The sequence below is a fragment of the Cantharellus anzutake genome, assembly GCF_015039405.1.
Source record: "Cantharellus anzutake strain C23 chromosome Unknown EI90scaffold_94, whole genome shotgun sequence".
Lineage (NCBI taxonomy): Eukaryota > Fungi > Basidiomycota > Agaricomycetes > Cantharellales > Hydnaceae > Cantharellus > Cantharellus anzutake.
The window spans coordinates 203148-215578 of NW_024067044.1; the positions used below are offsets into that span (position 1 = coordinate 203148).

The window sequence follows — 12431 nt, forward strand, 5'->3', positions numbered from 1 at the left end:
AAGCGATCAGGAAGTACGTGGGTCATTTGTTGGGCGAAAGCAGGCGAGTGCCTGGCCAGGTTCCAACATATGCTGCACCACGTTATATAGCTGTCGATCGAACCATCGAACTCCGGGAAGTCTGACGTAGTATATTTGCGATCCACATAAGGTTGCGTGCGGTCAAGAGGAGGAGGTCTGTATCCAGGATTCTGCTGAGGCGCTGCCAACGCTCCAGGTCCGGGAGGCGGAGGAGGGGGCGGTGCCCCAGCGTATCTGATGGGTAGAATGTGCCCCGGGTATGGAGCCCCACCGGGCGGAGGAGGTGGTCCAGGTGGAGGTGGTGGTCCTGATGGGGGTGGTGGACCCGCACCTCGTGGTGGTGGCTGCCAGGGGTCGAGAGGCGGTTGTCTCGGATCATGACCTGGATCTCTGGATCCAATGGGTCCTTCATTTGCCAGATGGTGAGGAACACGAGGGGGTTCGGGTCCATGGTTGTCGGGATCAAGTCTCTCCTCGACAGGCCCCAGCTCTGTCTTCCTTCCGACCTTCAGACCTTTCACAAATTCCGTGTAACCCACGTTCTCCTTGGGGTTCTCGAAAGTGTTGGTCTCTCGACGAACTGTGACGAACGGCATCGAGGGTTCGTCTCTGAGTAGCATCCCTGCAGCGACATTAATGCTTGGTCTAGGCACCGGGAAGGCCCTGGTCGGTAGGGTGCATTTACAAACAAAAGTGGTCTCTTCAGCGGGAGATATGAGATCCTCAAATGTAGTCCATCCCGACGGGAGGGCTTCAGGTTGATGAGTGGGTCGCATTTTGGTCGACCATGCCTCCTTGACTTGCCCAGGATCTGTAAACTTGGCGGGCAAGACATTCGCCAACCTGAGTCCACTCATGCACAACTCGTCAAATTCCCATGAAGGACGAGCAGCTTTCTTGATGGCATCGAAATGTTTTTCGAAGGAATTGAAACGCTGGTCTAGGAAGTTCCATGCAATGCTGAACTCCTTGGGCGACGACCATCCTCTTATGGTGAATATCAGGGCGAGGTCGCCTCGGGGATCCACTACGAAATCACCTGCAGCTAAGTTGGCCTTGGTGGCTAGCTGGGTGAACTCGGTAATTTTCATGAGCAGGTCGGTTAGCTCGACCCACCAGACGGTCCCTAGTCGATATCTCAAAGGCTCTCCTTCGAGACCGGCTCCAACAGACTCTTTCTCGAGATCAGCGGGAGCGAGACGATGCCAATTTCGTATACGTTTCATGTAGTTATTCAAATCCTCAAAAATTCCACCTTCAAACTCTCCAAGAGCTTCGATGACTTGCCTGAGAGCTTGTTGTCTTAGGAATGCACTGGGCGAGGAATGCACATCTTCGCCTACTGGCAAGGTATCTCTTGAGTTGGATCTATGATCCGACTGACTGATCCTCGTGGGGCAGGAAGGAGGATACAATTCGTGTGTCACTTGGACCGGGGTGACTGGTTCGTCTCCCAACAGGGACACCGTCTTTGGTGGCATGGTGCGAGTTTCTCGCACCGGGGTTGGGGCACCAATGTTACGGGAATGGGGGGAAATCCCCAATCCTCGATCCGTTCTTATAGCGGGATGACGAACGTCGTGTCTAGTCTGTACCATAACGGGATATGTAATTGATGAGTCGTCCCAGTCTTGCAAGGGTGTGGACGATCGAACTCCCACCGATTGCGATCGGTGATGTAGTGAGCTATTAAGGAATTGATGGTAGGTAGTCAGAGACGTCATAACAGACGGGTCAGCCACGGGTACTTGGCGCTCCTCAATGGAGTGTACTGTGTGCGAGGTCGCGACTCGTGAGGTGGGTGAGAACTTTGTATAACTGCCATCGGGTACTTGGCGTTCGCAGTGCGAATGTACTGGTAGCGGGTTGATATCATGAGTGTGCAATAAGGATTGACTAACGGGGCCTTCGGTGACTTGGTGTTCCCAAAGGGAATGTACCGTTGGCGGGGGAATATGATGACTGACGAAGGAGGGAACAGATGGTGGATGGGCAGCTACTTGGCGTTTGCATAGCGAACATGCCGGCATCACAGGAAAGTGGACCTCAGAGTATTCACGATCACCAAGATCGTGATGTGACGTTGTCTGTCGAGCACTGGGGGGAGAGCGGAGAGATGAGGTCCCATAGGGTACAGATTCCATAGGATGATACACAGGTCGAGAGTCTTCGACTCGTGACCTCGAGTTCTCGGCGAGGACCGTTAGAGGACTCAACATAACCAGACTTATAAGACATGTTGTGAGTTGTACAGTCACACGGTTCAGTTGAGTCACAGGATGGGTTGTACAGAAGGCGACACACAAGACAGTTGTAGAGAGTAGTTGTTAGTTAGCGGGAACCACCTTCGGCGGTTTCCATACAAGACGCGTGACTATCTACAAATGGTAAGGTCGTGGGAAATCCCGCAAAACACAAGTAACCTCAGCCAGCACCAAAACCCCAATGGGGGGGGGGAAAGGGGTAGAACGAGTAAGGAGGGTAGGGTATCGGGATAGAGGACGAAAGGGAGAAAGAAGGGGGGAGCGATAGAGAGGAGAAGTCTTTGACTATGCGACAGAATGGTCGATGGAGACTCCGTATCCGTAACAGTCAACCAGACCTTTGTATTTTCCCTTCCAAAGAAGAACCAGGTTCTTTGCATGGTTCTCAAGAACCAAGTGCATCCACTCGTGTGGGAAGGAGGTGAAGAGTTTGATGGATGGAATCTCACAAATGGCACTGATGTGTGAAATGCCATACTATTGGTGGAGATCGTCACGAGCGGTTTTTGTTTTTTGAGATGCAATGTCAGTGAGCATGGAATCGTATCTTTCTTGAGTGCGCATCGGGAGTGATTCGGGGTCCCATTCAGTGGTGTTGGTCCCATGGACGTGAGGCTGGGTGAGCGGTACATAATAAACAGAAGAATTATTGCCTCGGACGCCAGTAATCTCACATGCTTGGCAGGGGCAATATGCATTTGACCCCTTGAGCTCGGTGAGATGTTTTGCGGCTGGCATATCTGCGTGAGCTGAGATGGGATAGACATGCAAGTTGAAGCACTTGTTGTGGAGTGTGTCATACACGCAGATTCCAGCAGCAAGATCCTTGCATTCCTTGATGAGTGGCCATAAGAATGAGGACATATGATGGGGTGCTTTTGGACCTGGGATAATGGCGATTGGAATGATGTTGCAGATATGTGTTCGTTCGGAGGGTGGAAGGTTGAAATTGATCGCAATGATCGGCCAACACGTTGCAGATCCATTTCGCACTCAATGAAAAACCTGAAATCCATCTGTAAGGATTCCAAGAGCGACGTCCTCTGGGTTGCTAAAGAAGGTGTGGGCATATTTGATGCCATCGATGATAACGTTCTCAGAAGTGAGAGTCTGGTAGTGCGAGCCACTGAAAACATCCTCAAAGATGCTTTCATCAAATCGGAAGGTGGAACGATATGACATCTTTTTGACAAGGGAGGGGTTTGAGAACATGGACTGGAAGCGAGGTGTGAGTGGGATGTAATCGAAGATGTTTCGAGTGCATTTGTGGGCATCAAATCGTGGTTCTTGACAGAAGGGACATACATCGGCATTGGAAAGATCGTCCCCAATGAAAGCACAACAACTGTTGATGCAGCAATCATACGAGACAGATTGCACACCAGAAAGCATCGTGATCCTTCGATTTAATTTATACAATGATTCGAGATAAATGCAGTAGCCCCAATGCCGGGCCAGTGTCGCATGAAGTTTTCGAGAGATGTTCCCCTCACTGATGAGGCTGAACATCTTGATTGAGTCTATGTCATCTTCCGTCAAGGAGTCGGTGTCTGTATGAATGTCAGAGTGGCCGGGAAGATTTCACTTACTAAAATTATACATATCCTGGAGCTCCTCGTCAAGTTCCATACTATCAGACTCGTCCATCACAACAGAATCTTCATCAGAGTCATTTATGTCCACTTCGTCCACTGGAAGTGGTTCATCCAGTTCATCGCCAACAGACTCGCAGTCTTCGAGCATCTCTGGCACAGGGTGGGATTCGATAACAAGGGAAAGATCAGAAAACAGCTTTCTAAGCGAGTCAACCGGGTCAGGGCCTCCAGCTGTCTCGTTGTGTGCAAGGGAGTGAGGATTGATGCTGTCTGGGGAACTGAAATGTTTGGAATCACAGGAAAAATCAATTGAATCGTTGTCTGGACTTTCATAGGCATCAGATCCAGGTGTATCGATCTCCCTCTCTGGTGAAACTCTGAGTGCATCGATCTGAGGTCAGCAGACTGAAGATGGCGCCTGATGGTGCGCTCTGAGAGACCAACAGTGCCACAGCAAGGACAAACCCTCTCGGATGTGTCCTCCATGAATGTCATGGTGGAGATGATGAGTGGAGTGTGGGGATTGTGAAGTGCTTCTACAACAGTGGGTGCTGAGATCGGGCTAAGTTGTTCTCGGCAATTTCCGCAACACTTCGTACGTTTATTCTCTCTGCCACACATTCTGCAACTCACCTAAACCTGCTCATTTCCTCCCGATTCAACTTCCCCTCCCTTCTGCAACTAGCCACACTCCCCCAGAAATATCCTTCTGAGGTAAGTACTCGTACCCAGTCATGGACAGCAATCTTGCAAATGCTTCCTACCTGGACGCGTCTTTCTCCTCTAGAAAGTCATCATGCCCCCTGTAACAAACAAGGTCAGTCTACCCACTGCCCAAGCCTTGATGCCCGCGTCCTAGGCCTAGAAGATCAAGATTCCCGATCCACGTGGCACCAAAAACAGTAAAAAGTATGCGCCTCGAGAAACATTGGGATTGAATGATGTCCAGTATAATGTACTCATGGTGAGTGGTTGAGATCAAATTTCATTCGACAATGCCTGATATGTGGATGGAAAGAGGAATATCAGGGCTGCGGTGCATTCCATAATACTGAATGTTGGGCAAATTACATGGCGAGGAGTTTCTGTGTTGGCGCAGCATGAGATACTCAAAAAGGCATGTCACACTTACTTCTGCATGTAACACTGTTATCTGGATCCTCCCTAGATCTTCAACAAGTATCCCAACCTCAAAGAGGAGTATGAGGGGGGCTGGATTGCCGAGGTCCTGGTCCAGAACGTTATAGTCAATGCACGAGGCAATTACAGCAGGTTGCTAAGTACGTACTTTTAATTCTCAGTCTGGGGTACACACTCACTGTCAACTACAGAGAAAATAAATTCATCATCAGATTCGGGTTCTGCTGAAGTGAAGGAGGAGGATATAATGAATCCATCAAGTGCTCATGCCGAAGATGACAACAAGAGTTATGATGATGACACTGCTGAAGACCAAGAAGATCAAGGGCTAGGATCCCCAGCAAACGTTAACACATCGGCCAAAGGCCACCTTCACAAGGGAAAGGCTCGTGCATCTGTTGGAGGACAGCCTCGAAACATGTATTTACATATGTTTGTGCCGACAATTTTATTGAGCGGTCTACTGTCATCTTGTCCAACCCCGGCCCTGGAACTGCCATAACCCTATATTTTCTATAGCATCCACCTGTGGTGTAGTCTGGCCCCCCCGTGCGCCCTCAGTTTCCTTCCTAGTCTAGCTCTCCCCCCTTTCTACTACCTTACTAACGTATCCTTACAACTAGGAAACAATAAACACAAGCCACTTGAATTTGAAGATGACAGTGATGACCAAGTCCATGCCACAGAAGACCTGATGCCATCTACATCTACTGCAAAAAAAGGAACCTCCATGGCCGTTAGTATGGCAGCGCCTCGAAAGAATACCCGAAACAATCCTTCTGATGAACGTGAGCAGAAAAGGAAAAGGTTGATGCCTCATGGTGCGTAGTTTGGCCTACATTAGTTTCCTTTCCAGTCCGCCTCTCCCACTTTCTGCTACGTTGCTAATGTGTCATTATGCTAAAAAACAATACCATACCCGAACAACCTGAATCCGAAGGCGATAACAATGACCAAGTCCATACAATGGAGGACTTGATGCCATCTACCTCTACTGCAAAAAAAGGAACCCCCATGGCCATCAGTATGGCAGCACCTCGAAAGAAGAATACCCGAAATGATGTTGCAAATGAACCTGGCCCATCTCAATCTCAGAAGAAAAGACCCCGTCCTGTGCCTCGCGAAGCTGCACGCAAGGGCTGAAGTCCGCTTATGGTTTGATCTTCTGCCATCTTATTCTCAGTCCAAGGCCCTCGTTTTCATTAGGTTACCCTGAATCAGCATATATCAAGATTGAACTGTACCGGATTGACGCTGTAGGCGGGATAATCGCCCACGCACAGAGCCGGCTCAGATACCCGCTTCCAACATTCAGAAATCTACTTTTATTCATGCGACAACTGTTGGAGGAACCGTGTGCTATGGGAGGCCGGACGAGTTTTCGTACAGCCACATTCCCACACCCGAGCGAGGAACTCGCCCGGACAGCCACATTCCCGCGGTAGCGTGACTACTTGGTCACAACACCTTTTCTTCTTACTTATTTTGGTCACTTCGGACTTATCCGCGAAGTCCACAAACTATATTCAATCTTTTGAATTAGTTTCCCTTTTCCTCAGTTCTCGCGCATATAGTGAGACTGAGGTTAGTTATCTTTCTTTCTTTCTTATATCTTATAACTCATTGTATATTACCTTATAGCTTTACTACTAGGTAATATAATAGTTCTCGTGCATATAGTGAGACTGAGCTTTACTACTAGAGCAAGCGGTTATTCCGTTAACAACTCGGTACAGAATTGGTATCTAAAAATAGTGCTAATTCGTACGATTCCGACGATATCAAGAACGTCCTAATCGGTGGAGATTTGACGGAGTTCTATATTGGACAGGTTAGGCACGGAAGGTCACGAGCATGTGCGGGCGTGGGAATCTCAAGCGGCAACCCAGAATTCCAGCCTCACTCGTTCCCACGGCGTCTAATAAAGTGGTAAAAATGCTTATCGGCTGTGTGAGAGTTATCTCCGGCTTCATTTCCAATTTTGGCCTTTAATTCCGTAAATCCGCTGAGAAATCGCTTATTTCCTTATATTTTCATATTTTGCCATCATTTCAGATATTGATTGATATTCTTTTATTGATACTATTACCCTTTTTTATTATTTCGCCTAATAAGGTATGCAGGTGCCATATGGTACCAATATTTCCCATCAATTATTCTAAAAATAATTGTTCCTTATATCCTGTACATACCGGATTTTGGAAAAGAAGTTCTCCCTTCCCCCAATTTCTCTAAGGTGCTAGGACGCGCTAGAGTGGGTGTGAGTGAGTGGATTCCAACAGTAGGAATAAGGGCAACAATCTAGCCTGCAACGAGTGGGTAGTGGATTTGTTGAGCCCGGACCTTGCGGAAATCCCGGAGAACTCACCACGGAGTTAAGGATCGAGAGCATAGCAAGTTTAGTCAAGAAAGTAGGATTTTGGAGAGTTTGGCCCCACAAGCTTAGTCGGCATCGAGAGCCGCGAGCCCTCTTTCAACGCTCAACTCTATCTCTTGCTCACACTCTACTCCGTGCTTCCAAGGTTTCAACCCTGCCTCATGCTCTACCGAATCAGCTCTTCTTTGTCACTCAAATTGGCATTTCATTTCCTCACTCAATTCATCGCAACTGTAGCCTAGATTTTTCGCTGTATATCGCCATAAATGTAGTCATAAATAACCACGTTTTTGTCAGGGACAGCTCCGAAAGCGGCGAGGTCCCTGCACGCGGGACTCGGTGGGACGGATAGCGGCTGTGCGTAGCGGCGATCCCGTCGCGGGGTGAGCGTCCCCGACCACTTAGGCTGAAGTGGGAAGTTGAGTTATCATTAAAAGGGAAAAGCTATGGTACTTACCTGAAGTGGGAAGTTGAGAAGAAGGCTGCTTCTTCTGTTCCCACCCCAGGCGCTATTATATACATGCGGTCAGGGTCACGTGGAGGAGGCCACGTCATCTCCGCGCACAGCCGCACCTCCCCGGGTGTCTCCGTGGGAGATCCCGGAGGCAGCCGTTCAGTAGGCAGGAGTGTGCGCGGCGCATGCGGCGATCAGGGAAGCGGGGTTAGGTATGTAGTGGTACATGGAGAAAAGGGAAATCGACTGCAGAATAGAAATGGAGAGAAAAGGGGAAAAGTGAGGAAGGAGGGACGGGGCTGATAGCGGGGGTCGCGGAGTAGAACAGTACGGCGCGGGGCGCAGCACGGGGTCAGGCAGGTGTGCCCTGACAGTTTTTCACCAAATTAACAACATCGTAAATGACGAAATCCGACTGGTAAATTACAAAATGCACCCTTGTAAATTGACCGTTTACACTCGTTATCATGGTGGAGAATCATTAGAAAACAGGTCATCTACATCCTTTAACGTGGTAAAGGGATCCTGGTAAAATGCAATGGACCACGTTGTAAAACACAACTTTAATCATGTTAAAAATGAGCATATTATACAATGGTTAAGATGATCTTTTACGCATCACTAATTCCCTCTGTGCAGCGATTTGTCAATATGATCTTCACCAACCTTTTGGATGTTTCTGTGGTAGTCTACCTAGACAACATCCTGACCTATGCAACTTGCCTAAGGTGATTATTACTTAATATAATAATAATAATAATAATGTGTTGGAATTAAAATATTCTTCGCAGGGGACCTCTAAATCACGCTCACATCAGGCATCGCCACACGGACACTTTTGGCTGCCCCAGCAGACTCTAGTCTTCATTACTCCCACCATCATCAGTACCCACGGCTCGAGCCTCGTTCTAGAACCTCTGCATAGGCGGGCCTGGGAGAATAGATGGGCTAGTGTTTTAGGTCGAGAACAAGTATCCACCGGCTCGAAACCCCGATTGCTAGCTGGCTCGGTTGCTTCAGAACAATCAGGTTCGAACACATTCATATTCTTCGCCCCGTTTTCCCGGTCAAGGGTCTAGGCTCGTGGTAGATGTTTAGGGAATCGGCCCTTGTTTGTATCCCACCGCCAAATCAAGTTTCTTTCTGCAATACAATCACTATGTCCCAGTGCGTAGTAACCAAATTTCCTTCGGTCAGCCACGATTCCCTAATGGATACGACACACGCGATCTAGCCCCGATCATGGTGTTAACTCCTTGCGGGCGTTGTCCCTGATCCGCGATAACGAGCGTCACTATGGATCTTCAAACCCTTCCTTTAATCGCCGCCCTTAGGGTAGCAGTACAACGAACGCCGGCCACACCTGCAGTCGCAAGTTCTGGAATAACACACTCTAATATTGGCTAGTGCTCTGCGCTGGACGATCGTGCTGTGTGTTTTCTTCGTGTGCCCTTGTGCCCTTCATATCGGTTAATCTCACATTAAAACCCAGAGCAACTAAACCCAGCCCAACCACAACCACAATATCATCCATCACCTTCATAGCCATGATTGATTGATCATACCTTCGGAGATGAGCATCCTTGCATATCTCCGTCGTATCAAACGTCATGGACCACAGATACATGACTCCGTTGGATCGTACGTACGTTCTATGAAAGATCTGAAAGAAATATAAGGTCGCGATTCATTCGGAGTAGTATGTAGCCACTCGCGAGATCGAGATTGGGAACCTCGACTCTACGTGGGTTCTAGACCCATAACGATTCCAAGTGGGGAAAGTTCATTCGTCCGTCTTATCTTCTTTGTGCGTCTTGGAAGGGAAGGCGAAGCTAAGAAATATGTGCCGGAGCGGAGATAGATATCAGTCTGTAGAGGGAAGTTCTAGAACCTTTGGTCAATATGACATTGTGTGAGTCGTATACTGGGCAAGCAACCCTAAAAATGTTATTTGTATTACACGAATTCACATACGCTCAGCTTGAAATGTTAGGCTCTATAATTGCGCCGAATCGACATCCCATGGCTTCGAAGCCCCGTGTACGATTAATATCACTCCACAGGGCCTCGGCCATGGATTCACCGAGGCAATACGACGTGCGCATAGATATGTGTATGGAGCTATAACTCGGTATTCACTCGCATTCCGACCCCAACCGCACGCATCGAATTGCACGAGCATGGGCAAGACCAGCAACAACCGGCAACCGGTTCAATCGGCCCGCCTCTCCTAAGTAAATTATTCCCCGGTATTAGTAACCACCGGCTAAACCTCAGCTCATCCCATAGCTCAAACAGCTGATCTCGCTGAACGGGGAACCCTCAGCTGTAGAAGGGTAAGCACATACAAGTTCTCCGTGGACATGGGCGTAATTTTGATATTATGTAGCGCGAGGCCTGATGGTTAGGGGCGGCACGCGGCCTGGTGTTGACTGTAGCAAGTGGCTAATGAGGAAAGTGACCTAAGTCGGTAAGTACAATTGAGAAGCCAGGGCCCAGGGAAGAGAGAGAGACGCTGGTCGATCATTTACGTATAATATCGATGGTGAGTCACTTTGCAATTAATTGATAGACGAATGTAAGTGGTCATGCCTGATGGACCCAGCTTTGCAACCTGCTTCATATATACAGTACAACACTTGTACTCGTGATAATGCTGTTTATGTTCAGCCGTACGTTGGGTGCATTGGGGAAGAGAAAGTGACTGGAAATGGACGGCGAATCATGATGGACATTCGGCGAGGAAGATGTTGTGCATGTGCCATGCAGTGCGACAGAGAGATCGGAAGTGGGCGGATAAGATGAATGTATGAAGATCGCGCTTGATTTGCTGGTCACTGGGTATGGTTTGCATATACTTTACTGGCTAAAGGTGCCAGAGTCACTCTGCTACGGGTGATTTGCCGGAGGACGTATATAGACGTTCGTCATGGAGCCGGGACGGGAGAACATCACAGATATGATATGTGTATATATAACTCAGTAAGACAAATGATGTTGTTGCATGTGCCGCGTTGGGTATTTAGCAGGAAAGCCGTCTAGCGAATGTCTTGTAATACTGAGAGGCTCCGTGAAACGTCCAATTGTACGATTAATTGGTCTAGACCGCGCATAACAACAATATCTGGGGAAAATGAGGGCGTTACGGGTCCGTTGCCGCGCACCGCATATAGCCTGAGGAAGCCCGGGAAATGCGTTCAGTACGGCCGGCCCTAGTGCAAGTCAACATGGATACCCAAAAAGTCATGTGGAACATTGCTGTATAGTGCGATTGTAGAGAGCGGGTCAGACTCCTCCTATTCTGGTAGGCGGCACATATCGCGCATCGATGGATAGAATGGAAGAATCATTTTTCAAAGTTGAAAGAGGAAAGCAAGGTCGCGGCGCAAGCCGGATATGTAAATAAGGAGCGTATCAACGCTTGTGCATGAGTTTGCGCTTGATACGCGAATTGATCGAACCACATGGACCTCGTAGTAATCTCGCATGGAGAGGAGATCGTTGAGGCTAGGCCTGGATCAAGTGGTGAGTTTTACAGACAAATTCGCGATGGACCCGATCTGGGTTAGTGTGATAGTTAATTCGAGATTGAATGTCTTGATCTTACAACAACAGGTAATATGGGCTTGTGGGCTATGATATCCACCTTGGCCTGGACCGCACTACGGAGTGCAGCAGGTTCAGGTACTAGGCTCGGAGAGATGATTGCGCTGGTGGGAAGGGAAGCTATACGTATTAATGTGCCTATGTAGCTGAAGAGAAGATCATTAGCTCCACTCTTGAACACTGTGCTCTTACGTGGATTAGGGTGACCAATCAGAAATATGAATGGAACCTGAGACGTTCTGGAACGTTTCCATTTATATCTATGTGTCGGAACGAGTTGTTTTACTGCTATTACCTTTCCTATTACCTTTCTACATACATCTCGCCTGGAAAAGTGAAAGTGAGCGTTGACAAGGTGGTCCGGACTGACGGCGAAGGTGAGCGGAAGGGGAGAACTAGCACCACAGATGGAGTTGCACCTGAAAAGGGGGATTTAAGAATCGATATTAAACAAGGTAACGATTCAATTGAATGTGATCAGCTGAAAATACGAATAAATTAAAACCGGGTAATATGTTTGTATTGGCTCGTTTACCTGGTTCTCCTTCATTTCTCTTTACTTTCCACTCTCCGTTTCACAAGTATGGCATATATATATCCCAACCCTCACCGTCGTCCTGCATCACTCCTTCCTTCCCCTTCACCTTTCTCTTCGCAGGAAGAAAAACAGGTCTGCACTTGGGTTATAACCTGTGCTGAGACTATCGGGAAGGATCGATCGAGGAGGATCCACCATACAATAAAACAATAACCTGAGCTCAGCGGTACCTGGACGAGCCCTCTTGCGCTTTGCTTTCCTTCTCGTTTTTACTTGAGCTTGACGATCCTATTCCTATTTGCCTGCTTTCTTGTCTCACATATCACATCTCCATATAACCTTGGCAAGAAACCACCCGCTTACCCACAACTTACTCCAAATACGCTCATCTCCACACCCCCCCACGGGATAACTCACGCGATAAACTGTAACTAAT

At 48.3% G+C, this 12431-nt stretch overlaps 2 protein-coding genes across 2 annotated transcripts; one reads left to right on the forward strand and one right to left on the reverse strand.

Annotated features, from left to right (window-relative positions):
- Nucleotides 1-3284: 3284 nt before the first annotated feature.
- Nucleotides 3285-3707, reverse strand: EI90DRAFT_2875785 (uncharacterized protein; the record flags this gene model as incomplete). Its single annotated transcript, XM_039053879.1, has 1 exon — nucleotides 3285-3707. A coding segment is annotated over one exon (423 nt), but the record flags the coding sequence as incomplete, so codon positions are not given.
- A 969-nt stretch (nucleotides 3708-4676) lies between these two features.
- On the forward strand, nucleotides 4677-5522 carry EI90DRAFT_3132903 (uncharacterized protein; the record flags this gene model as incomplete). Its single annotated transcript, XM_039064521.1, has 4 exons — nucleotides 4677-4697; nucleotides 4746-4844; nucleotides 5049-5160; nucleotides 5212-5522. The coding sequence occupies 4 exons, from the start codon at nucleotides 4677-4679 to the stop codon at nucleotides 5520-5522; spliced, it is 543 nt and encodes a 180-aa protein (XP_038909904.1).
- Nucleotides 5523-12431: the final 6909 nt, after the last annotated feature.